Below are 26,767 nucleotides of genomic sequence, written 5' to 3' on the forward strand. Positions count from 1 at the left end.
CGCCCCTCTTTTCCGGCGGCAGCCGCGGCCCGGGACGGCGCGGCGCCCAACGGCGCTCGGGGGAAACGCGGCTGCCCTCGAGGGTTCCGGCGCCGAGCCGGAGCTGGGCGGGGGACAGCCCTTTTTGATCAAGGCGGCAGCTCCCCAGGTAGCGTGAGCGCTTGCGTTTGCCGCCTGCTCGCTCATAGAGGCACGTACCAGCGAGCGCCGTCGGTGTTTTTCCACCCTTTGCTGCTTGACTCGGTGCCGTGCAGCCGGCCTGCACCTCGCCCCGCAGGGAAGCGGGGTTCAGGCCCCGGGCCGCAGGGAGCGGGGGTACGCTGTTAATGCGTTGTTAAACCAACCAGAAAGGTAGAAAAAACGAGAAGAGCTTTCTGGCCCACAAGCCTCCCCCCGTCAGGCCACCCAGAACCCTCAAACACGTACCCTAAGCAAGAGCCCTCCAACTGCCCGTGAGCAACAGGACTTGGCCCCTCGAATTGGAACAAAGGAAGCCCCAGAAGAAAACATTACAGTCTCCATTTAATTGCTTCACATTCATTATCACTTAATAAACCAAAGGTTACTCCACCTGGCTCCAGCTGCTACTACAGAGCAGTGCAGCCTCCCCGAGCACTGTGCCCCAGGCAGCCATCCTGCACTAACCCTGCTCCAAGCACCTCTGGATATTTGGGCAACTGACTTGTACCTTGAAGGCTGAAATTCGGCTCTTAGTTGAAGACACATCGAGCTGTCAACTGGCATTTGAACTTCAATGAATAGTTAGGCTAGTCAATACAGGTGGTGAATCCCAGAAGCTGGCCAGGTGCCTGCTTTAGGACCACACATTTGGGTGTTTCAACTGACAGATGACTCCCACTTGTTTCTAAGTTGTCATGGTTATGCTCAAAACCAGGATTTAGATCTGCTGCCTGCAAAGGCATACATTCACAAAATGTAGTTCTCAAGGGGCACAGAATGCTTGGCTCTCCTGCAAGTCCTTTTACTATAGGTTTATGCCCTATTTACCTCTTTTTTTAAAAGAAATCACAAATACATCACTCATAAGAAAAAAAGCTCATAATCATTTTAAAATCTCCCTCTGTTTCAACTTAGAAATATGCAACCAAACTCATTTCTCCCCCTGTTCAAAGTCTAGTTGAGGACCTGCTTTTAACTGCACAGCACTGGCTCAAAGTTTTACTAAATGCTTTGGCTGAAGAAGCCCTTTTGCTTTTCACAGAAGGAAAGCAGGAACAAGCAAAGAAAGTATACAAATTCCACATATTTATGGTTCATATTTGGCAGGAGCAGGTAGCATGGTTGTTTCCTCTCCTCTGACTCAGAAGAGTCTTCACAAGCTGGCCAAAGGCCTTCATTCAGAACAGAGTCTGACACTGCAGTAACCACAGAAAAGGCAGCTGTGCCGAGTAGGCAAGCGCCTTCAGATAAAGGCAAGGCAGCAGCCTTGTTCAGCAGCAAAATGTTTGACAAACTCATCTGAACACTTCCTCCTACTTAAACACTTAGTGTCTCCAATTTCCCCCAGTTTTTGAATTAATACAAACAGCTGAAAATCCATTTCCCTCTCTTAATAAACTTTCAAAAATACATTAAGCTAGTACATACATGGCAGAAGTCTCTAGTCTCAAAGAAAGGCTTGTTGCTTCAATATTTATGGGCTACTACTGTGTGCATTTTCATTTCTCTTCACCTCCCTGTATTTAAAATCTCCATGTATCATCCAAGTGTGGCAAATTCAGGTGAGAAATCATTTTTCTATTCTTTGAGAGTGAGAAACCTTCAAATGTCAAGACTAAACCAACTGGCAGTAACAAGCTGTTGCTTTCGCCTTTGAATCACCCAAGTTCAGCTGTTGCTGTTAGTGTATTCCACTAGCATTCAACGGCACAACGTTTATTTCCAAACTTGCTACACTTTTATATGAAAAACCACCCTGAAGCCCACTAGCTTTACCTACATCTTAACATTTGTTAGTGAAACACTAAATAGTCTAACCAAAGCCTGTAATAAAATGTTACTATTTTGTACAACAGTTTGGTAAACAACTCATTTATTTTAAATTAAATCTTTGTTGCACATAGGGGATAAGGATCAAAGAACAATTGGAAGAAATAAAGAGACAAGCTTCCAATACAGAGAATATCCCCTTTTGCCTTAGAGCAACACAGTTTAAATACAACCATTGCAGCACATCCATGAACAGAACCATTAATCAGACTTGGTTTGACTATATCGATACTGTTAGAATTGTATTGTGTTAATGTGGTTCATCAGATAATCTATAGCCATCTTCAAAAAAAACCCACAACCATACAAGTGAAGAGTAACATCTAAACGCTTTAAAGATCACAGATGCCAAGAATTCTTCATTTCAACTCAAGTTCAGAATTTGAGTAGAGGGGAATCCAGGTTTTCTTTGTTTACATCAGGACTCAGAGTGATAAGAGGCGAACTCAAATCAATTAGCTGAAAGAAAAACAATAAAATTTAGGTATTGTAGTCAGCTGTTGTACATAACTACTAGCAGCAATAATCTCTATTAACATAGTCTTCTCAAGTACTTTTTTTTGTTTAGGATTCCTATTAGTATCCAGAAGACATACAAAAGCACCACACTCAAGCTTTTAAGTTCAGGTTTTTAAACATCTAGGTCATTCTTAGACAAGCACAGGCTTCTTACAAGGTGGTTATTGCCCATACTCACCTTAAAAGCCTAAAATGCTTTTCTGTTTCACTACTATGCATATTCAAGTGACACTGTCATCCACACAGAGCACTTCTGAACTCCTCTGAACATGCCCCAGAAGTCAGAATTCTGTGATCCTCTTTTGAGATACTTTGACAGACCTGATATTAAATTGATCCCAACGACACCTAACGTCAAAGGCTACATCCTCATAGCTACCACCATTCATCTGACAATATCTAAAGGCATCTACCTTTGAGCCACTATGCTTGTCAAATCTAGAATAGATTCCAACACACATCTTTCAACTAAGGAGGGGATTAGGAGCGGAGCTAGACAGGAGAGACGGCCTTGCTTTTTTTCTGAAAATAAGCTGCTGCTGCCAAGAACTGAAAATTTGCAAAAGGAAAACAAGAGTCAGCATGCCTACTCGACTTAAGACAGCGTTCACTTCGTGCTTCAGAACAGTTCATTCCTTAACTGCTTTAAGTTCTTTCTCCATACCCTTCCTTTTCCTATTTGCAGATTGCTCACTGAACTCTAGTCTAGAGCAATTGGTTGATTTTGAACATTATGTTCTCTTTACTTAAGAGCACCTTAGTATGTAGTATCATATTGAACATATTGAGCTAATATTAAATTCTTACAGTATTGTGGACCTGCTCTACTGACAAGTATATGCAGCCAGTTGACATTTTTCTAGTAGCGTACTTGCACCAGAAGACTTGAATATAACTTACCTTTACCTGCCCTGAGAACATAGGCTTTAGAGGAGTAACCTTATTCACTTCTGGAGTATTGGAAAGGTCAATCAGAGGTCTACTTTCACATTCCAAAACGTGTGGGAGACATTTGTCTACTCCAATATCTACCAGTAAGGCCTTAAAAAAAAAAAAAAAAGATAGTTCAGGTTTTCCCCTGTTCTCCATGCTTCCTTCATAAACATTTAGGCAGTCAAATTAGCTTATACAGCTGTAATAATCACAGGACAGGTTTAATTTACAGGTTGGGTATTTTTCATATGGGATTGTTTGCACAGTCTAAAAACCCCAGCTCTTGCTCTGCCAATGGCTAGCATCACAAATAGTGAAAATGCAGTGAGACAAAGCAAAAGAGCTCCTTGGGGCATAAAACAATTTTTCACTTAAAAGCAGAGTTAAGTCAAATTTAAAACAGAACTCTTAATATTTAAATTACTTAACTACAATTATTATGCAATGTTATTTAGCCACAGAAACTATTCTGTAGAACTCCAAACTTCAGTTATGCTTTTGTCCAGTTTAACTAATCTATACATGTGCTAAGCAATTCTCTAAAAGATACTTCACATCATCAAGTAAGCTAACAAGAAAAATACTGATGCAATAACATCAAGCAATTAATCTACAGATTATTCTACACCTGAATATTTGTAAAACCTGAATTATTTGTAAATCAATAGCCACTTTGACAGGTCAATATTTCAGAACTACCAGCTCAGTCCTTTCTCCTTAATGCCTGTGGAGTGTCAGCTTTCAACATGAAGCCAGTAGATTCTTGGGAGAGGGGAAAAGTGTTCGCTGGACTAAGTACATAACACTATGTTTACTGCTACATGGGCTTTGGGGTTTAACCCTTACTCATTGTATGCAGATTTGCACCACTGTTAGGTGACTGAATTTAGCTACAGCAGTGCCTTTTATTTTTTTCTTCCAAGAGGGCTTTATGGCTGCAATAGGAACTGCCCTGTGACACTGCTTTTCTAATCAAATCCACAAGGATTTCACACCACTTATCCAGAAGTGGAAATTTAGTATGAAATCTGCAAGTATTTGACAGTTCAGCTTTGATGGGAACAAAGTTAGTGGAAACACTGATGTTCAGTGCTAAAAATAGGCACTAGAGGGTGCACATGCTTAGAGTTAATCCCTTTTATCTTCCTGTGTACTGAAGTGGTTTTCCTACTTATCCCTCATCTCAAAATAATTTATTTTCAAGCAGTTTACTTAGTCATTCTGTAGAAAAATGTATTGTCATTTCTTACCTCAGTTTGTTTCTCTTCAGCCAGTTGATTTTGTACTTCAGCCTCTTTTACTTCATTTTCTACCTCTTCTGGAGCAGTTTTTTCTGGTGAGAAGTTAAGTGCAAGAGGTAGCACGGGTGGAGGAGATGTATCATCTTCTGAAGATATCTTTGTCTTACTCTCTTCTGTCTGTTTAGAACTACAGAAAAGAGCATTGGCAATAATTGAGTTCTTTAATCAGCATGAACTACTAAAGACAGACAAGCCAATCTCCTAACCTCATTTTTTCCTTTTTTACCCCAAGTTTTAATGACCAAAAGACTACCCATATTTTCATCCAAAAGTATGTTAGTTACCTGCAAAATAGAAGATATTTCATGCTGCAATAAATTTATAGCCTACCCATGCAAAAAAAAAAAGCTAATGACTTCAGGATGAAGAATTTAATCTTAAATTGACATATACAAGCAGCCTAAACTTCACAAGTGGTATTTTGGTTTTTCAGACTTTGAAGAAACAACTAGCTAACAAGTACTGATATTGCATATCACTGAGCAACCCACTTCAGTCCCTGCTGAGAGGAAGTACTCACACCAGCTGGAGGACCAGGGATCATGATCTGATTAGTATGATAAAGTCATTCTAGGGAGAGTAATTGTTTCCTTGAGAGAAAAGGCTATTTTGGACATTTAGCCTAAGTAACATGACATATAGGAAGAGTTTTCTAGCCATGAATCATTCCTGCTTTGATATTGTTCATCTCCACCAACCATGAAGCAAGCCTGCATACATATATATATGGCACTTGTTTGAAGATGTTGGGCTGATAATACGAAGGCAACATTAGTTTCACAGAAAACAAACATAATTAACAACAGTGTAGGATTCACCCATTCTGCAAGCAATTATTTCAAATTAAAAATAGGTAAACCTGCTCAGAAACTGAAGTTCAGTCAACTAAATCCTCAGCTTTTTGACTGATATTTTAAAGTGTAATTTTACAGAAGCATTGGCAACAGTATGAAACAAAGTTAAGACTAGTATGTATTTTAACCAGCTACTTCCCTTCATCAGTAGGCAACAGCAAAATAACAACACCAAATCTGTTTTCAGTCAGAGCATCAGATAAAAGTCTTGAGTTGTCCGCTAGCTCAAGACATACAAATAACTTCCTACTAGAGATTATAATTCTCTAATGTTAGATATTGACTCACGTCAGTAAGGCTTATAGTATTTTACTAGTCACAAGATATAAATCTTTTTTAGGTCTATACAGCCCCTATGTTCAAATGCTTTATTCTAACATTTAGCAGAGGTCCTTGAAACCTGAAAGTCATCATTAGAATTCATTTAGAGGCAGTTTGCCTACAATACTTATTTCATATATGGAGGTTTCTGTCTTACCCAGCTGTAAGAGTCTTTTTGGTAGAAAAGCTGGAACTTTGGTGAACAGATGCAGCATGTGGAGAAAATGCCATTCTTGGTGCAGTTTTAGGAGTCACTGCTGGAAATCCTGAGATACGACGAACAGGTGTAGGTAAGCCAGACCGTTTCAGACTGGCAGGAGTCATTGAGACAGACCTCTCAGGAAAACAAGAATTCTGAAAGACCCCATCTTCTGAGGCTTTCACAGGAGTGCTGACTGCCATGGCACTAAAAAAGGAACATGCATTAGCCAAAAGCTTCTAGAAACAGTTTTATTCAAACTATTCTACCAAACAATACAAGTCAGTTTCCTTTTGGTCAGTAAGGGAACAGTAATCATGATAAAGTCAATAATCACAGCACAGTAAGGGCTTTACCTCATAAGAATGCTGTTATGAATGACTCCAGTCTATTTAGCACTGCAAAGAAAATTCTCTTCTGAAGGGGGTGTGGGGGGTGTTTGGTTTAGTTTTGGGGTTTGGGTTTTGTTTTTTAAATCAGTTCCAAGAGGCATTAACACAGCTAACCTGGAGGGTCTCAAGGGACTACACAATGAAGTTAGTACTTTTAACGATTGTTCCAACACCCAGCCATGTTGCATTCTAAGAAGTACACCCCAGTACATTCAATTTTCAGTTAAGCCCTACCTTCCAAGTGTGCCACAAAATGTTAATCCAAGAGATGGTGTTGCTTTTGGTGCTGATTTGTTTGGTGGCGTATCTAAAGAGAAAAGTTTTGTTAATTGCTATCCAGATTCTTTTTTTTTTTTTATATAACAGATACCTTTCAGTTAAAATACTAATTCCTTCCAAGAGGTGGAGAGAAGTGTAATGAAACAAATAACAGGCATTCGAGGTAACATTTGCTTTTAACAGCCAAGCTAGAAGACAGGTCACGCAAAGTATGTGCTTACCTCCCACCTTCACTGGAACCTTAGTTTGACTTGTAGGAACAAACAAAACTCTAGCCTTGGGCTTTGGACACAGGCTTCCTTTTGTTGCACTTCCATCTTTTTTCTGCTGACATAGCTTCTGCAGACTGGGAACAGAGCTCAGCCTCTGAATTCCACTGCCTACAGCCTCAGATGATGTTGCAGAAGCTGAAGAATGAGCCAAGCTTACAGCACTAGATATTTTGGGAGTACTAGCTGATCTTGCTTGCTTCCTGGATTTTTCTGTATTGGCAGCCTGCAGAGATGACACTCTGGTAGGTCTGACAAGGCCCAGCCTATTTGTACTAGCTGAAAGGTTAGAGCCACTCACACTAGCTTTTGAAGACATGCTTGATTTTCCTGAAATAGAAAGTTAAGTTATACTTCTGAATCATTGCTTATTACTAAGTTTTTGACTAAGAAGAATAATTACGTTCACACAGGAAAGAAAAAAAGCAATTTACAGCATTTAAATTTATGTTCAAACTACTCAAGTTTAAGAACACATACAACTACTGAAAATTTACTCCCTGAATCCTCCAGCAATTTTGTCTGTTTTAGAAAGTGTCCTCACCAAATTCCTGAATTACTGCAATCAAGTCAAAGAATATTCTACAAGGAATGCCAAAACACCTTGCAGATTCAAGTTACATTTTCAGCATTTTCTCCCAGCATAGTTGGCTCTGTTCCCTTAAGCAAGTATTCAAGAAGGTAGTAGTTCAAGTTACACTGATTAACACCATGGGCTGAACTACCCCACAAGTGCTTTTCTCAGTTTTCTGTATGGTTCTTACTTTTAGTCTGTAGGTTACTTTTATTAATAGGATGAATCTTGACTAGACACTTCTATCATATAAAATAATTCTTATTAAGCTTTAACTTTTACTGATATATTATTATCCATCCAGAAACAAAGTACAAAATAAAAATTTGCAGTAACTTGGTATCTCAATAGATCTACAAGAACTGTGGTGCTTACATCTGACAGTATTTTTAGGAGACTATTTTCCTGATCCTTTGAAGCTTACTGTGTCCTGGGTCTGAAAGGGTGAAATTGATGTCCTCATAGTATAAGACTCTTGGTTGTATTCAGTTACCTCCCTAGAGTATGTTTCCAATATGCTTGAGTAAAGCTCATCCTTTTATTAGGCTTACAGAAACTCAGAACTAGGCCTTCCACCTTCCTTCCATATTTCAGTTGTTTTGGTGGGTTTTTTGTTTTGTTCCTTTTTTTTTTTTTTAATTCAAGTTAGACAAGCTTACAGCATTCAGAAGCTCACGTACTTGGCTATAATAGAGAAGATCATGTACAAAGAGAACAGGTTTCCTGAGGGATTGCCTACTTTCTGGCTGTCAGACCCTCACATGTAGGCATCAGGCTTACATGAATTTAGTTTTTACAAATGATAGAAGTCTAAGATTTATCTTTAGTCCACAGGGATTTATTGGGCTAGCCTACAAAATTTTATGCTCCATTCAAAATGTTTCTTACTGCTTGTATGTACTGGACACTATTAAAACATACCCAAACCCACAGTCCAAGACATGCTTAGCTACTTCAAAATTGATTTGTGGCACAAATCTGTAGTAAGAGTGATTACCATTTTTTCCTATAGGAGAAATGGATAAACTTGAATTCAGACTTGAGTTCATGCTAGACACTGATGACGAGGAAGTAGTCTTTCTTGTGAGACCACTGGCAACACCAGGAAGTTTCAGATGTGTCATCTTCTTTAAGCTAGGCTGAATCAGAGAACGTAGTTTATTCAAAAGCAAAAAAACTATTAAGACTTATTTTGCCATGCTTTTTCTTGGTATTATAGCTTTTCATTTGTGAATTTTAGAGAACCTCCTTCCTCAGATTACAGTTTAAAAAGTGAACTTTCTTAGAAACAGTTCCATTATATCTGGGTTGTTATACAGAACTGGAACATCAGATCTAGGAGGTGGACTGTTATTTTTATTCCTGCCACAAACTTGAATATGGACTTAAAGGGATTAAAGAATAAAAGGAGTAACCCCTGGCACCAGTATATGCTGGGCACCAACCAGCTGGAAAACAGCTTTGCAGAAAAGGCCCTTGGGAGTGCTGGTAGACAAGCTGAACATGCCAAGCACTGGCACAGGTTTCCCAGGGAGGTTGTTGAGTCTCCATCCTTGAAGATACTCAAAAGCTGTCTGGACATGGTCCTGGGCAACTGACTCTAGGTGGCCCTGTTTGAGCAGGGGTTTGGACCAGATGACGTCCAGAGGTCCCTTCCAACATTAACCATTCTGTGATTCAGTGAAGTTGCATGCAGCATGGAAGTAGGTGTCTAAAGCTTCAAAACTCCTGACAGCTATAGGTATTCTACCTTCATACAAGTTATGGCAACCTTTTCATATGGTATAGTTAACTACACACGTCAAAAACTTTCTTACAGAAAATTGCTGATCGCTTACCTGCAGCTAATGCTTTAAAAACAAAGGTAATGCTTGTTAATCCAACACATTTATAGTTGCTCTTAAGTATGTTCTTTGTGTTATAGACTTAGAACACACATTCAAGAATGGCAATTATAGAACAGAGACTACTTCTCCTTAAAACCATTATACACAACAACATAGCTCTAAATTAGAAAGTAAGTTATATTCAGTTTTTTCTTTTTATTGGAACATCACAAATTATTTTCATATTAAGAATGCTTGCCATTACCTTACTTGGTGCAGGAAAGGCTTTTTTGTCTTGCGCTGAGGAACTGTCACTGAACGAAGACTCAAAAACATCTGAAGCAGCACTAGATTTATCAGAAATTAGATCTTCAGATGATCCCATGCTGTTCAAGTCTCTTTTTGTAGAAATACTAGTATGTTTTCCTGGTTTGGGCTGCAAATTTCAATGCAACATTTTAAAAGCTACTAGTGTTTCTAGAAACCACTATAAAGCTTTTTACGCAAATGGATTTTGTTAAGAAACCAAGACAACAGTCAATGAAGAAGCCTTTGAACCCAGTCAAGTCCTTAGTCTTTGGACTAATATAGTTTAAAGTGAGTCTACTGAGTGTATTTGCCAAGTATTAGAACATTCTTGAACCCAGATATTGGACATCAACCTGAGAACAGTTCTGCACAACAATTCATCAGCACAAATTTCATATAATCATGTTCACCTACATACGGTAACAGTTGTTCCTTACAAGATCTCCATTTAATTCATATTCTTCTGCTTTACTCTAGTTTTCCAAAAGATGAGACATTACAATAGTAGACTGCATCATCCAAACTGTCTATTTAGACAGTGGGGTACAATTTGGCTAGTTAAAGCATTAAGACTGTGCCTTTTCTTATAGCACCCAAAATCAAAAAAGAGACTTTTACCACAAAGGAATCAAAGGGTCCCCTATCTTCTATAGGTGATGGTTCCCAAGGAGCCAATATCACATTTTCAGTAAAATCTAGTACATACTGGAACCCAAGCCATAAGGTGTAGAGCAATGAAATCCAGAAGATATTCTATCTAGAGACTGGGATTTGTGCATACAAGGTTTTCTAACACAACTGTTTCCTTGCTATCCTAGAATACATTTTCAGTTGGTCACATAGCTACATCTTAAATGTAATACCATTAATCAGTGCTTTTGATGATTGAGACAAGTTGTGGACAGAACTAGAGCAAAAAGATATTCCTGTCCTACCAAGATAATTGTGGTTTTCCCCCCCCCCTCACCTCCATTGACAAGAGTTAACAGTAAACAAAGCCATTTTTGCACGTTAAGTCACTAAGAACAGTGCAGCAATTTTACCAGCAACAAAACAGTGTTTAAACAGAAGCCAGGAATGATGGTATTCACAAAACCAGAATACAGTGGAAAAGAAATTTGCCTGCAGATGCTCTACATTGTCATAATAGATAAAACTAGTTGGCTACTATACCACAGTATCTGCCCTGACTTTTTTATATATGTTTCCTGCCTAAGGATCTTATGAGGTAGAGAAACACCAGAAGATTAAAGTTCACTTTTAAAAATAAAAGCTTGTGGACAGTTTAAACATTCCTAAAAGACACAAAGGCCATGTCTAAAGAAAACATTGTTGCCCAGAAGCTGTCTTTACCTTTTCAATAGTCAACAAATTGCTTCTTCCAAGAGTAGATGAAGCTTTTGCCATTGGCAGTTTGCCAGTTGCCTTCATATTTGTTCCCTTAGTTTCCTGTTCTTGTGTCAGAGGTGAACTGGCAATTTCTGTAGGAGATACACAAATTTTAACAGGGCTTCTGTTTGGAGGAGTATGAAAAGCATGTGTTTTGTCATCTGACAAAAGTTTATCCAATTCGTTTGGAAAACAAGGTGGCAGCTGACATGCTGGGCTATCTCGCACACAGTATGTCTCCCGTTTAACAGCCCTGGGACTTTTCTCTATATTTTGGTTTCTCAGTATTGTCAATTTTGACTTTGAGTCCTCCACAAATTTTTCTATAATCTTGTCTTCCCGTTCTTCTGATTGGCTTATTTTAGTCTGTTCATTCTTGCTTCCAGTCTCTATCTGCAGTGCTAACAAATGAGCTTCTTTGAAAATCTCCACAAATTTCTCTCCTGTAAGTGGGCTCCACATGAGTTCATCATCACAAGCAGGTGCACTCTTTTTTTCAGCACTTGTTTTTGCTTCAACATTGGCAGCAATACATTTTTCTTTGTGTCCCAAAGGCCCAACAAAAACTTCATCTTCATTTCCACTACAAAGAAAAGTTAAGTCAGCCCAGCACCATACATGTGTCCATTTTAAAGGTATATTTACCTGTAGACCCTTCACTTACCTTGCTGGAGAGAGTGAAAGGTCAAAATCAAACTTTTCATCAGTCAGAAGAGGAAAGTCTGAAACTATAACAACAAGAATTTTGTCACAGTGGGGATTTGCAATAAAAATGATTGCATTATGCTTTGACAATTTGGTGAAGCTGATGTCAGATGGCAAAGAAAGTTTTAGCTACCAATTTTAAGTAATTAAAATAACAAAAACATGTTTTAGGTCAAAGAAATTGAAGGTACAGCTGTGAATATGATCATAATTGTGACAGATGCCCAAATATGATGAAAGATGTCAACACTAATTTCTAAGCATCCACAATAGGAATGCAGGATCTGGCTGTGGGAAAGGGTATCGGCAGCCTCCAATCAAGAAAAGTGAGATTATATAATCTACAGCTATACGACAACGCAGTTGTCCTATCAGTCAGTTCTTTCCCAGTTCAGACCACCACAGGACAGTAACAGGAGCCAGTGAGAAAGATTAGTTTTCCTGTTAGCTAATATATACACTAAATATTAATTGAATCCACAGCAGACAGATAAGGAAAAGGGAGAGGTCAGATTAGATATATAGAAGAGAGGTTGATGACATCATGTCACTACTACACATGCTCTAGCACCAGTGCTCCACAACCTCTCGAGGAGGGTTATAAGTCTGAGACTGGCAACAGCAGCCCATCCAAGTAAATGAGTACACAGAACAAGATATAAAACAGATACAGGAGTTCTACTGATCTGAACTGTCTTAACTTTAAATAAGGCATACACCAGGTAGAGAATATCCCAACATGTTCTCCACCTACCATTGCTCGTGCAAATACTCAGGTTTTCTTCAATCACATGACTTGAGCAGTGTGCCACCATTTCTTTTCCTTCTTCCATAGTGTCTAGAAAATACAGAATAACCGATGCAGTAGGTTTAAAAAAACAACAAAAAGGTCACAGAATTTTATGATACTACCAAATTAGCAAGGAGGCAAACATTCCCTTTGAAGATTCTTATATGTTATGTTTAGGGACAGCCACACAAACATGGTTTATGGGATGTCACACCTCTCACCATCCTCTTGAAACACGCTATTGAATTAGCTGAGACTATGTATATGTAAAGTGTTGCAACCTCTGTAAAAAGCCTTCAAATACAGCAGTGACGTCTAGGATTTCTGAGATTCTTTAACGCAAACCCTGCGTTCGGCAACTAAACTCCTTATATGAATACAGCTGCAATGGGCAGCAAGAACACTGCAGCAAGAACACTGCCACCCCAGAGGCTAAAAAAAACCCCAACTTTTTACAGCACCAATTCGAGACTGGCATAACCGAGACTCAGCACATCTCTGCTCCGCAGATGAAACCCATGCTGTGCTCGAGACGGCGACTTGCACTTGTGGAGAGAAACCCATCAAATACGATTTTCCTGTGAGCAGAGGTTGACTTGTCCCTACCTTAACACAACCCGCTCAGGCTTTGCCGAGGTTAGCCAGGAGACCCCAGGAAGATTACCTCAGGCGGTGCGGCCAGACCGAAGGGATTAACGCCGAGCACGGACCTACCAGGACTGCGCACACAGACACACACACGGCAGGAGAAGCTGCCCGGCGTGCGTGGAGCCGCTCACAAGCCCCGCGAGGAGCGAGGAGCCGCCCGAGCCGTCCGCCGACTTCCCACCGCCCCACCTCAGGCGAGCTCGCGTAGGCCGCCGCCGCCGCCCCCCCCGCAACGGCCCCTCTACAGCCGGGCCTCAGGGGAAGGCCTCCGGACAGCACACCGCGAGCCCGGTGAAGCGGCCGAGGGCCGGTAGCCGCCGCCGCTCCGCTCACCTCCGCGGGGCCGCCGAGCACGAAGCGGCGCAGCGATGCCGCCCGGACGTTTGAAATCGCACCCCGCGTCACGTGATGCGTCCCGCGCGCCCTCATTGGCCGGTTCGAACGATAACGGCACTCCCCCCCACCCTTCCCCGGGCATTCTGGGGCTTGTAGTTGGCCGGCGCTCCCCAAGGGCCGCCGGTGTCGCTGAGGGGCCGCTCCCCGCCGCTGGGCCTCACCCGCTTACCGGGGCCGGTGTCGAACAGATTACACGGACGTAGTCTGGTAGAACTAGAGACGGCCCTCTGGAGCATCACAGCACCCAGGGCCATCAGAGGCTGCCAGAAGGCTGCTGCAGGCGGCCGCGGGGCGGGCGGATGGCTGCCGACGGCCACCTCTGGTGCCGTGGCGCCTCCTGCTCCGCTCGGCCTCGCAGGCCAGGCCGCTCCTGTGGCGCTTTCCGCTCCTCAAGTGCAGGTTCCAGCCTTGCTGTTTCATCCCCGCTGCTTGTTGCTGCGGAGCTGGGTTTGCCTGGCTGACCTCAGCAGCCGCGGTGGTGGCAGCACCAGAAGGGAAAGCCTTCGGGAGTGTCTGGGCTTACCGAAGGACTCGGCTACAGGGCCCTGCCGGGCTGCAGGGCCTCAGGGTGACTCCTGGCACGGCTGTGGTGCAGGGTGCACACGGACTCCTTTTGTTTCCTCCGCACCGTTGCTGCATACGATTGTCCTAGTAACTTAACTGCGCCAAAAGGGATATATACCTGTTCCTGAAATGATGTAAGGAAGAGTGAGATTCCTGGATGTCAGTCCCAGCTGCTGCCAATTAATACGGTCTGACTGATAGAATAGTTTTAAAAGTAGACCCATGTCAGTAGGAAACACCAGGAACACACCGCTCTTCCATGTTTCTTCTGGAGTTTACTGCTGTGCAGTGCTTCGGCTTTTCTCCTAATACACGCATGGCCTCAGAAATTGCAGTCAAGTGATATATTCTGTTCGAGTATTTCAGGATGACTAACTAAATCACTGGACTGGAATTTAGCAGCTGAATAAGAATGGTTAAGCATGACCTGCAGATTTTCATATAGACAAAATATTTTGTAACCCTTTCTCTACTTGGCGACTTACTTACATTTTAGGATCTTTGATGGAGCCTTGCAAGCAGTATACACAATTTGAGTATATAGCAAGTACCCTATGTATTGGCTAATACGCACAGTATACGGTGGGACAAACGGTACTAGGCTGACTACTAACACATTCACCTCCTACCTTTCCTCCCTCGCCATCACCCCAGGAGTCCCTCCTGGCTGGCAGTGGTCAGTTGGGTGGGGAAGTGTCAGGCTTTGCTGCTCGTAAAACAGGCCAATCCTTGCAATTACAGAGTTTCTGTCTTCCAGCTTTTTGTCTCAGGATTTTATACCTGTTCTCTTCAGTGTTTTTCTCATGGCTCTTTGAACTACTATTACTGATGTAATAATTTCAATTCTACATTTTTACTGTTCTTCTCTTGCATTGCTCTAGCTTATAGGATGTCTCACTAATAGCTCAACAGCAATTTTTTTCAGTAAGTTGAGCAAGGGTCTATGGCTGTATTGACAAAACTGGGCCATGTGCATTATGAGGATAATTTTCCACAAAGAAAATTATGATAGAAGAATAAAAGCTGGGAGATCTCAAGAGTGTATTATATGACCAAAATTCAACAGTCTCACACCTCTGAGATGAGGCTGGCACGTACCTCCTTTTGCTTAGTTCAGTCAAAAAGTGAAAGCATCAGTAAGAAACAGAAAATCAAGATGAAAGGAAAGGGGGCAAATAGGCTGTAAGTGCTACAGATCTTAGGACTGAAGTAGAAAAAAATGTGTAAAGAAAACTAAAAACATACAGGAAAAATTCAGTTTACAGCTTTTATTGTGGCACCTACCACTTTGTATATGTTATTTAAGAAAACAATCCCAAAGTTGTAACTGCCCATATTCTCAGGACCAGGTCTGAAAAAGCTGGAGGTGATTCAAGTCAGTAATTCTTTACTGATGTCTGAATTTCTTCCTCCAAGTCATTGTAATATTTCTATTTTTCTGTATTTAATATATTACTAATAATAAAGAATGATATAATGTCCTTGGTAGCTCCACTGGTTCCAGTGACACAGTTTTACTCACATAGCCGTTAGAAGTCAACAGCACATGCATTTCTATTGAAATGCACACTGACATACTAGTCTTGTAATAAGTTTACTTCAAGGAAATGGAGACTCAATCAGTGTTCGTTAAATGGTCACAGTGTCGACGAAATTAAAATAGCTCTTTTTATAAATGTTATTTATGGAAAAGAGTTTTAAGACTGTTGAGACTATGAGTAAATAAGCTCAGTTTTAATTTTCTGGAGCGTAAGTGATATCCCAAGACATATTTGGAAATTGCTAATTGTTTTACTAAAACGGAAGGAACCAATTTTATTTATATAAAAACATAAATACTATGTGAAGGAAACGCAAAAGCCTTTAGAAATGCACCAGAACTACAAGTTCAGATTTGTTTTAACAGCAATTATATGTGACAATAAGCTTAAAGTAGCAGTTAAATGAGAAATATGGTTATTTTAATTTTTTTGACAGTTTAAAGATGATGCAAGAAGGTTTTCACATACTGTTTTGGGAAAGAAGGGCTTTGGCCTGTTTTTCTAAACTACAAATTTAAATGTGTTTACTCACGAGCCCTACAAATAGTTACTGGACCACTGGATTTATTATACTAAAACCACCATTAACCCAGCTAATCATGCAACGCCCAACTATTGGGAGAGCTTCTGCATTGGCACAGCCTCTTGTCAATTAATGGCTCCAGGTGGTCAGGGAAGAATAGGATGTATGTGACTTGGTTACTAACCCTAAATGTCCAAATGTTTTCTTTTGTGCTGATATGCTGCTTATTGACTGCTTATTGAATATGATTGTGTTATAAAAGTCAACAGAGTATTAAAGACAGCGCCTACTTTTTCATAAAAATGTTTGAATATTAGACCACATCTAAGTGATGGTGGCTTGAAATTTCACTCCAGGCAAGTTAAACCAGATTACAGTTGTAAAAAGGAACTAAGTTTTACCCCAAAATAGCCTGTGATCTAATAGAAAGTAGTTCTAAGTTACAGCTCATCCTGCATTTTTCATCACCAGCACCCTCCATCTGTGCATTACTTGTGTTGTTATGAATTTGGCAACACTTCAGCAGCGAGCTACTGTTTATAAGAAGGGATCCCAGCAGCTGAAAGAAGCCAGTCGTTGGGATTACTCATTACTTGCCTTGCGAGCTGCTCCAGGGAATTTCTTGAAGAACTATGTCAAAATCAGCTTTAGAAAACCAGTAATTTGAGAACTTTGATTGACACATATCAAGCGCTCCCAGATTAGCATTGGTCAAGTTGGTGGGCTTGGAAGAAAGATTCTTTTTGTTGGTACTGAGTGAAGATTTTCCTCTTTTGTGCAAGGAAACAAGAGGATAAAAAAGGCCTTTTTCCTCTCTGCAAGAAGAAATCTGACACATTGGGAACTCAATCACCAAGGCACCATGAATGCTTCCAGGAGGTAAGCTGCATATAGTGCATTCCACTCAAGTAGGAATAGGAAAGCAAACTACTGACAGAATATTCCTCTTGTGGTCTTCACGTGATGCTGCCAGATGATCATGAACTGTGTTATTTCATTTGCAGTTACACAAGACAGAAGGTAGTCCTTGTCCTGATATGAATGTTAAATGTGTATTTCTAATTCTACAACTACTTTCTGTAAAATCTCAGCTGCAGAACTTGTTTTATTGATGAATTCCCTTTTGCAGATTGCACTTCCTAGTCTTCCATTTTTAACAAATCAGTTTTGACAGCTCTCTTCCAAGTGTGCGTAAGTATATAATTTGTGTTTAAAAGCTCTTTACTCATAAACTGTATCTGCAGCAACATTTTTGGTAACTCCTCTTCTGTGATAGTAACAGCAGGAACATGTATGAACCAGAGCTGTAATACATCTAATTCTTCTCAGACCTCTTCCTAAGCAACACAAAAATCACAAGCTGATCAATGTCCTTTTGGCATTCCAGTTCAGGGGGAATTGTGGACATTCAACATTTTTCTCTCTTAAAAAGAAGCAGGCCCACTGGGGCTTAGCAGGCAATTTTCAGTGGCAATAACAGTAACTGGAGGTCAGTTACCATAGACTAACACTTCTACTTTCAAACCATTTGGGAAAGGTGGCAAAGCAATGTAAAATGTTACTCCAGAGAGACCTGCAGATACCCTTTGTGTAGTTACTCCTGACTGGTATCTTTGGGTAATGAATATCTTGACAGACTGCCAAGGGAAGTTCCCTCTGAAAAGCAGAGATAAAAACACATTATCAGAGCAGAATGGAAAACTTACACAGCACATGCTGTGCTTATTCCCATGGATTAAAGCTTTGGAAACTGGTAATTTTTTTTAAACCCTGCCGCTTTCATAATATTGCAAAATGAAAGAGTGTTTTTTCTCATACAACTGATCTGTATCAATAGTGAAGAGTAAGAGCACTGTGCATCCTCTAACAAGCCCATACCCAGTCTCTCTGCCTGTCAGTGGGAGAGAAATACCAAATGGCTGGTAAATGTTTTGCATTTCCAATTATGGAAATTACTTTATTAGCCCCATACAGTTTGAAGAGCTCTTTCCCAAATCTAGTCAATGATACAATGCACACTCTGGACTTCATTATAAACACTACTGAACTGTTAATAAATTGTAATATTTTTTAATCTTAACCTTGCTTTTTGTCATGGCAGGATACATTCTCTCCGTGCTCACAGACAGAAAACCAATGGAAACAAAAGTGAGAACTGGCATAGCAGCTCTGGGTTCAAGCACCAGCATGGGGATGATCTTGCTACAGTCCATACCCTTTACACGGTTATTGTCATAATCCTTCTAATGGCAATCTGGGGAGCCTGGTCAAGGAAGGATTCATCCTTATAGCAGCAATATGCTTTCTTTTTTAAATATTTAAAGGAATATTTGTGTTGATTATCCATACCTGGGAGGTACAAAAAAATGGTCTCAACATATTACAGTTTTCTTGAAACTGCTTAAACTGTTGCTACTTGTGGAACTGAACCTGTGATGCAATTTAATAGGCAATGTACAGAACATGACTTTGTGAATAACATATACCTGCTTGCACTGTACACGTTTGTATTACCCTTCGCATGTATATGAAAATGACTTCAAGCACAATATGCTACCAAGAAGAAGAGTTCAACTTACTTTTTTATTGGTTGATGTTTTGTATATCCAGCCCAGCTTTCCATTTTTGAACTTACGTTGTCCAGTCTCTACCTCTGTTAAAATTACCTGTCCCAATCTATGGTAAAACATACACTACAAGCAGGCAAATAATCTGCCATGTCGCAACAACACAGGGAAAAAAAATATCAATAAAACCAGCTATCCTGCAGGCAAAGGAAGACCTCTGAACAAGTCAAATTCTCATCTCTGTTGCTGAAGAGAGTTTATATGGGATTAGCATCTGCGTATTTTTAACTTATGGTAATGCCTTTGTAAACTCAGGAATAAAACCATGAAATAAACTGTATTTGTAAGCATCCTTTGTTGCAGAACCAACTGGCTCAGTCTTCAATCTTGTACCAATATATTTAATTTATCTGCAACCACTGCTTGCTTTTCCATAATTCATTAATACCTCATAGCAGTACCAACCTCTACATACACCAGCCCATCCTTGATTGGGGGCATTCCATACTCCCACTTTTTCAGGGAAGTAACTCCACTCAGAAAACCTGCAAGCTTTCTGGAAATACAGCCAGCTGGCAGGCTCTGTTAAACTCTGTTAATTGTATGGTTGCCTGCTCCCGATGAGCTGTTAGTCGACTGGCAGCTCTGAGGGGCAGTGGCTGTTGGGAACAATAGTCCAAGCCTTTGGAGCTTAAACTCAGCTTAAACCCCAAATTTCAGCATTGCCTAAACTAACAAACAGTATCCTAATAAACAAAGAAGAGCTGCAAGACATTTTGAATACTTAGGAACAGATAGATACATGTTTGTAATTACGTAGTACCTGTAGAGAACATAATTCTTACAAGCATCACGTACTCCATTTTGGTATCCATCCATCATCAGGAGGGGTACACAAACTGAAATGTTTCTGAGAAGACCTACATGGCATTAAACCTCAAGGAGTGTTTACAAAGCGCAGTGTAGCACCAGAGACACCTGTGTCAGCTCTCAACAGGCGGGTGTGGGTGCTGGAATCAGTGTTCCTCTATCTGTGCAGCACTCCACCAGTGTTACCCTACTTGGGCAAACACCCTTGTTAAGGTACCACCTCATCATGCTTTAACATGGGAACAAAGCTTTGATGATGCTCTCTGAAGAACAGCACACAAAGGAATGATAATAAAAAAAACCAGATTAGCACATTAAATACATTGTCTCATAGGACATAGGGACCCCAGTCATAAACCATATAGCATGAACTATTACAAGTGAAAGCAAAAGGACGGTCCTTCCCTTGTAAATGTACCATTGAAGTACACAAGAAGAGAAAGATTTAGACATTCTGACAGCAGTACGAAAAACCCCAGGTGATTGGGGTTGCGTGACAGGCGATGGCCTCAGCGCACTGGAAGCTTAATGTCATCAAGGCTTTTGCAGGAGAGAGGGAGTTTTGACAATGGGTCAAAGAGTGGTACTGAATAATCATTTATTTTGAAAATGATGGAGGTTCCCCTAGCTGAAGTAAGCACAGGAGTGCCTGAAGCTGCTGCTTTGAAAACACAAGGCAAGAGGGTGAGCTTAGGCTATAGGAGACCAATGTGAACTGTGAAGGGCTTTGGAGGTAAAACCAGACAGATAAAGGCATCTCAGGGTGACAGAAGAGGGGAAGCCAGTGAACAGAGCTGGGGAGGGGGCCACACTTAATGGTGAGGGGAGTTCACTACTGGAACTGGTCACCGACAGCTGACATGGATTTTTCCTTTGCTTAAGACTTTGTAAATCAGATTGGCTATTTGTTCTAACATACGTAGCTTTTAGAAACATGCATTTTACTAATATCAACACACAGTTCAGAGATGCGCAGGCTGCAGCTCATAAATTCAGCTGCCAGATCAGTGAATCTGCATCACTTGTGCTGCCATGTTCATCATGGTGGCCTGCAGACATGGCCGCAGAGCACTCAGGAGGAGTCCTCCTGGTGCGAGGCAGCCTACCTTCTGCTTCTCTCTTTCCCTGCAGAACCTCCAACTGTCCCTCTCACATCACTGCGAGATTTGCCACGTGGCAAAATATACACTCCCCCAACCATGGACGGGCACACATCTGATCCCGCAAGCAAGCACCAACCTGCAGGTTAAGGCTGCTGGCAAATCCTGGTGTCCTCTCGGAGGACAACTACCTCTGTCATGACAGCATGGGCAAGTTTTCCGAGTGTATGTTCGCATTCCTGCTGTGTGCCCAGAGGTATACCTGTTATGTGATGGACAGCCCAGCAGTTTGGACATATATCAGATCTACCTAGGCTGAAAGCTTGGGAACCATCTTTAACTCACACAGCAATAACCTGCTGGCTTTACCACATATTACAAAGTCATTGTAAAAGATGGCTTTGTACAGTCTGTTTCTTGCTTGTCCTGTCTCCTGTCATCATCCGTCCCTCCCCCCCCGCCCCGCAAGAAACTCCTGTATTGCAAAGCATTCAAGCAGGAAAGTGAGTTCTGTGGCAGATGAGGTTTTAGTCATCGCCTTTTAGAAGCACAGGCTGCTGGTTTCACTCAATTTTTGTCATAGACACAAAGTTAAAAAGACAGCACAGGCAAAAAAAACCCCCAAAAAACAACCACCACCCCACCTAAAAGAAAAGCTAGAACAACTGACCACACATCCTACTTTTGGATTTAGTTGTTAAATTTGTAAATCCTGCAGGTATAATCCTGCCTCTGAAGCACTGGAGATCCAAATAAGGTATTCCTCTCTTTCACCTTGCGCTAGAGGAGACGAGGTATGAAAGTTCAGAGGAGACAGCAGCAGAACACTAAATGTTTTGAAAAACCTGTCTTTTTTCCTTAAACTTTTGCTTTGCTGGAAAACAGTGGTGGTTGATTTAACAGTAACATTATAGAACCAAATTTACTAATTTCTAATGTGTTCAGAAAGACAGACGTAACTTTGCAGGGTCAACAAAATCTACATTTATTACCAGTTTATGTAAATAATTTAACTTAGATAATGGAACTAGGACTAGGGGAAAACTGTGGTCTTGCAGGGCAATGGCATAGTCTCCACTGCCAACAGACCCAAATCATCTGCCTAAGTGACACTATGGAGGCTTCATCTCCCAAAATCATTTCCAGTTAATCCACCCATGAAAAAAGTTCATTCAGGTCTCACCGTAAATCACAATTTCATAATTTAACTCATGTGAACAGTAACAAACTATTTACTGTTTCTACACCAATGAAAGAGACTGACAAGAATTCAAAAGTGGGAACCCAAGTTTGGAACTTGTATATCAATTGTTATGCAGTGATCTTTTTATTAATATTCCTCCTATATTAAACAGACTAGACTGATGTTTTACACATGTTCTAAAAAGGCTGTGGTTTAAGCATACCTGCCTGCTGTTATTTTAAGCTACCAAAACCAACGTCAGCAGTTCAGCCCGCAAATCTGACATACTCCATGTACCAACTGGACTGTCGGAAAAGGAAAACAAGTCTTTTCCATGGTCATTCTCACAAGCTGATGTTACACACATTTTATTTCAAAAGACTCAAGCCCTTCTAAGCTCCATTTTTTACTAGTGCCTCCCATTTCCCTTTATAGAGGATGATACATTCTGTAAAACCATCTTTAAATCAAGATATCAGCACAATCATTTGTCCTGAATCATTTCTTTTGATAAACGTTGTAATTCCCTTGGTACTTGGTAAGTATTTTGCCATTGATTTGGTTGGTAAGAAAAGGATGGTATTTGTATTACTGTGTTTTAATTGAGGGAAGAATTAACCAAAATCAAAATGCAAAACAGAAGCTAGGGATTTCTGTATTAAATACAGAAACACAGACAATGCTAGGTCTATATATCAGTTTACTAGTCTGTTTAATGTAGTGGGTAACACTTCAACTCTAACTCAGACTTGCCTCTTCCCCAAAATACATTTTGTTTTCCCAAACACTATCTGTAAGAATCTGGGGCATACTCTTCCAAGTATCTTATAAGTACACGAATTGTAATACCTCAGAGAATATTAGGGAAAAAAAACCCAAAATGCAGACAGCTATACGGTTTTATACACGTCCCAGAAAAACAATACAGCATAACAATAACAAACAGTATGGATTTGTACCTAATTAGGACAGTAATTTTTCTTAAACAGGATGCCTTCATATGATTAAATGATACTCATGCAGGGCTGTTGGACTTGGTGACTATTGGAAATCAATATTCTTTTTAGTTCCCTTTGATGTCCTTTCCTAACGCTGGTTCAACAAAACAAGTTCAATGATCCTTTCAGAATGCTATGTAAGTTGTACTGACAAGTGAATAAATCTATGGTGCAAATTTCTCTGTGAATTCTGCACCTGGAACTAGGCCCTAGAAAGTCAGCATCGCCATGCATAATTCAGCGTTATAAAGTAAAAGCACCTCTCATTATCCTTTAACGCCAACACAGAAGTACCACAGCAACACACCAGTACCTCAGCAGTACGCTGCATCTGATGACATCGGATTGTCAGTTGCTACCACTACCGTAGCCATACTGACCTTATTCATTCTTCTCCATCTCCATCTCCGATGCCCCTGCTCCATGCCGCTGCCACCACTGGCTGCCATGGTGACCCTCCTGCCCCTTCGTGCTCCCAAAGGGTAGGCAGTGACTCTATCCCACTAGCAGAAAGAGGGAGACGCTGCTGATAGTTTATGGAAATTTTCCTTTTTCTAGTCCACCAGCAATACTTTGTGCCATAGAGACACCTTTTCCGGCAGCAGTATCGTTAAAAGGATATCACCCATCAGGGGTGCCAAAACAACACAAATCAGGGGACGGTTAATAAAAATGGTTTACAATGTTTGAATCCTATCTGGGACTAGTAAAACATTTGATGAAACAGAAAAGTAAGTACAGATTTCCAAGCCTTCTGTTTATGATCAACTTAAGGTACCGGCAAAAGTGATTTTTTCTTGTTAAGAAATGGACAGAAATGCCAATGGCAAATTCTGCTTTGCACAGCAGAATTGCTCTCTGTGCTTAGAACACAGCTCAGATTACCCCCCTTGTCCAAGCTTACTCATTTATGGTTAAAGCTCAGGTGTTATCAAACTACTCAGTACTACAGCACTTTCTCCGAAATGCAGAATGAATTGCAACAGAGTGTTTTTACAACTTAAAAAGCCCTCTTTTTCCTTAAAAAAAAATTTATTTCCACGTTTTCATAAAACATCTTTTGTTGACATTCTGCAAACAATACTATCCAATAAGGTGCCGATTTTTTCTTCCTGTGGAGTAACTTTGTACATCTGCAGAAAAAAAGAACAAGAAAAACAAAAAAGCTGTGTAAGGAAGAGAAAAAATGATCACATATCTGAAAGAATCAAGAAAGTATTTCCCCCTCTCCCATACTTTTTACATTGGAAATTCCTATCTCGTCGTGACTGCAAGACAAAATTGGGACTGAGGAACCAAGCAAATTCTGAAACTGCAAGACATAAAGCAAGCTAAGAAACTGAATGAGAGCAGCCCTTTTAGCTCTATGTTATACGCTATGATTTGTCTAATTTTATTTATGTCTCCCATCATTACTTTGATGGACACGATCAAGATGATTCAAGTTGCTTGAATTTTATCCAGTGAAAAACATATGCTTCAAGATACCTATCTAGCATATGGTAATCTGTTAAGAGCACACATGCCCTAACACAGCTCCTAGCAGCTAATCAACACATTTTTATTTTACCACCCATGCTGGGACTATTTATGTGCTTAAGATTATGAAACTGTTCAGAACTGAAAATTTATTTTTAATTAAATGGATATTTGCCTGAGAAAACAGGAAGCAAAAGTGCCTGAATAGTAGGCAGCAATCTGGAATTTATTTTTATGTTCCAACTTCCTGACAATGTTAAGAATTTTGAAGACTTAAAATCTGTGATGTCAGGGTGTGACAACTAGAACTTTTTTCAAGTAAAAAAATTCTAAGAAAGAAATCATCATGGTTCACTTAAAACAAGGTTCCAGTTGTGCTAAAGAAATACAGACCCTAAGTTAATTATGTCCATTGATATTTAATCAGATAACTAAATAAACTATCCCTTTTCTCTATGCCAGTCATCGCTTTTGGCTACATACCTTCTTAACTTTGGCAGTGTCTGTTAGTTGGGGGAGTTCATCTAGAGAAACTTGTTGGCCTTCTACCTGAGATGCTATATCTTCCAGATTTACATTTTTTTCTCTGTCCACAACCAGAACAACGAGTACTGCTGTGTCACTGTCTGAAATGCCAAACTTTTTAAATGCATCTGAAATCTGAGAGAAGATGAGAAGTATCAAAATATTATGAGTCACTTTCTCACTACATGTAAGCAACCTTTTCAGTTACTGTGTCAAATAAACCAAGAGTATAAATTGACACACGTTTTACATTAATTGAATTCTGACAAGCTACAGAAGATAACAGCATATTAGTGTTATTAAAAATAACAGTAACTTCTATTAGTAGCCAGATAAACAGTTAAGAGAATACATATATTTAGTTTGGCTGCATGGATCTTGGCAAGCTTCTCTGGCAAAAAAGACATTTGTTCAGTAAATCTTACATTGTTGTTTGGTGAAAGGCTGAAAATAATTTCTGCATAGAGAGTTCTGGTCTTCATTTTACCTATCTTGTGTAGATGAACTGCTTTGTTGGCCGCCACAAGAATTTGAAAAGGATCTACAATCTGTAAAACACAACAGGAGAAGTTAAACAGAAATTTAACATACTGTTTTGAACTCTGAAAAAATCCCGACCACTTAATTTTGATAGCCGAAGTCTGCAATTGTAGAAGTGAGCAAAACAGTATTCTGCTAGTTATTTTAGCAGTTCTTGCTCTTCCAAAGTCAATGTGATTATTTCCTGTGTGGGGTAATACCTGACATAAAAATAAAGATTACACTCTCTCAGTCAGATTACTGAAATCTTTTGAAAAAAGAATCACATTAATAAATTTTCTGTCAGTAAATTGTCAGATTAGATTCTTCCCCCCCCCCCTCCCCTTCTGTAACTACTGCTTTGCCAATTCTAACAAAAAAGACTAGATTCGGAAACTAGTTATGGGTTTAAATGAGAACAAAGGCTCCAAATAGTAGATTTTTGACAGCATTAAGCACTTAGTGATACATTTTACAGATGGAAGTAGATTTAAATAGCTCCACCACGTAGGATGTGAAGTGAATCGAGGCAACACTTGTCTTGGCCAATCCTGGCTCTTTCTTTTACACAGATGAACCCTTACGCTGTACGACACTGTAATGAAATCAAAGGAGGGAGAGTGTGAGGTACGTGTAACTCGTGTGACAGCGATTACAAGCACAGGTCGTTCTTCACAGTTCCCACAGAGAAGGATTTCCACACTGCCTTCAAAGCAGTCAGCGCAGTACCAACAGGCCGACACAAGCGTTCACTCACCATTGCAGGGTTTATTAACGCTCCTTCAATGGATCCTTCCATGGCTTTTTTCCTTAGAGCAGCGGCATTTTTCACGTGGTTGAAGAGGAGGAGAGTCACGCTGCAGCCGGGGAACAGCTCCAGCTGATGCGTTAAATCCATCTCGCACCGATGGCGTAGATCGGCCCCGGGAGCACCGGCCCTACAGAGTAACGATCGCACAAAGACGCGCCCGCTCTTGCCTCGTATCTCGCGCAATTTTAGTAACGCGCAGCCACTCATGGACGGTTTTCAGCCCTTCCTAGAGGGGAAACCCCACGCGTGCGGGCTCCACGGCCGGAGGCAGGCCGCACCTCCCGCCCGCCCGGCCCGCCGCCCTCCTCGCCCCTTCCCGCCGACGGCAGCCGCCGCCCGCGCCCGGCTCCTCCCGCCCTCACGGCCCGGCGCG

At 40.7% G+C, this 26,767-nt stretch overlaps 2 protein-coding genes and 1 long non-coding RNA gene across 4 annotated transcripts; 1 reads left to right on the forward strand and 2 right to left on the reverse strand.

Moving 5' to 3' along the window:
- Positions 1-2,036: 2,036 nt before the first annotated feature.
- Positions 2,037-13,708, reverse strand: GTSE1 (G2 and S-phase expressed 1). Of its 2 annotated transcripts, none has more exons than XM_052790581.1 (12): positions 13,652-13,708; positions 12,635-12,718; positions 11,840-11,897; positions 11,140-11,758; positions 9,743-9,913; positions 8,649-8,790; positions 7,030-7,407; positions 6,764-6,836; positions 6,096-6,344; positions 4,713-4,890; positions 3,430-3,570; positions 2,037-2,469 (listed from the first exon to the last, which is right to left on the reverse strand). In XM_052790581.1, the coding sequence occupies exons 2-12, from the start codon at positions 12,711-12,713 to the stop codon at positions 2,386-2,388; spliced, it is 2,172 nt and encodes a 723-aa protein (XP_052646541.1). In that variant the 5' UTR covers positions 12,714-12,718; positions 13,652-13,708; the 3' UTR covers positions 2,037-2,385. The 2 variants fall into 2 exon arrangements, with proteins under 2 accessions (XP_052646541.1, XP_052646540.1); XM_052790580.1 differs by having other exon boundaries at positions 11,840-11,903; positions 13,652-13,691.
- Positions 13,709-16,860: 3,152 nt separating this feature from the next.
- LOC128142839 (uncharacterized) lies at positions 16,861-19,274 on the forward strand. Its single transcript, XR_008235528.1, has 2 exons — positions 16,861-17,221; positions 18,444-19,274. It is a non-coding gene; the product is annotated as an uncharacterized LOC128142839 (long non-coding RNA).
- A 3,367-nt stretch (positions 19,275-22,641) lies between these two features.
- On the reverse strand, positions 22,642-26,689 carry TPRKB (TP53RK binding protein). Its single transcript, XM_052789438.1, has 4 exons — positions 26,341-26,689; positions 25,490-25,612; positions 25,023-25,199; positions 22,642-24,193 (listed from the first exon to the last, which is right to left on the reverse strand). Exons 1-4 carry the CDS (start codon positions 26,599-26,601, stop codon positions 24,107-24,109), a joined length of 648 nt encoding a protein of 215 aa, XP_052645398.1. The 5' UTR covers positions 26,602-26,689; the 3' UTR covers positions 22,642-24,106.
- Positions 26,690-26,767: the final 78 nt, after the last annotated feature.

This window comes from Harpia harpyja, chromosome 6, assembly GCF_026419915.1.
Source record: "Harpia harpyja isolate bHarHar1 chromosome 6, bHarHar1 primary haplotype, whole genome shotgun sequence".
NCBI lineage: Eukaryota > Metazoa > Chordata > Aves > Accipitriformes > Accipitridae > Harpia > Harpia harpyja.

Excerpts from the sequence above, each read along its gene's own strand:
- GTSE1 (XM_052790580.1), bottom strand. The coding sequence starts at position 12,713 with ATGGAAGAAGGAAAAGAAATGGTGGCACACTGCTCAAGTCATGTGATT. Across the intron at positions 9,914-11,139 it reads ATTTGTTGACTATTGAAAAG|CCCAAACCAGGAAAACATAC; the intron begins GTAAAGACAGCT and ends TGAAATTTGCAG. Across the intron at positions 7,408-8,648 it reads TTCTCCTATAGGAAAAAATG|GAAAATCAAGCATGTCTTCA; the intron begins GTAATCACTCTT and ends TTTCTATTTCAG.
- TPRKB (XM_052789438.1), bottom strand. The coding sequence starts at position 26,601 with ATGAGTGGCTGCGCGTTACTAAAATTGCGCGAGATACGAGGCAAGAGC. Across the intron at positions 25,200-25,489 it reads GCCTTTCACCAAACAACAAT|ATTTCAGATGCATTTAAAAA; the intron begins GTAAGATTTACT and ends ATCTTCTCTCAG. Across the intron at positions 24,194-25,022 it reads ACACTGCCAAAGTTAAGAAG|ATGTACAAAGTTACTCCACA; the intron begins GTATGTAGCCAA and ends TTTTTTCTGCAG.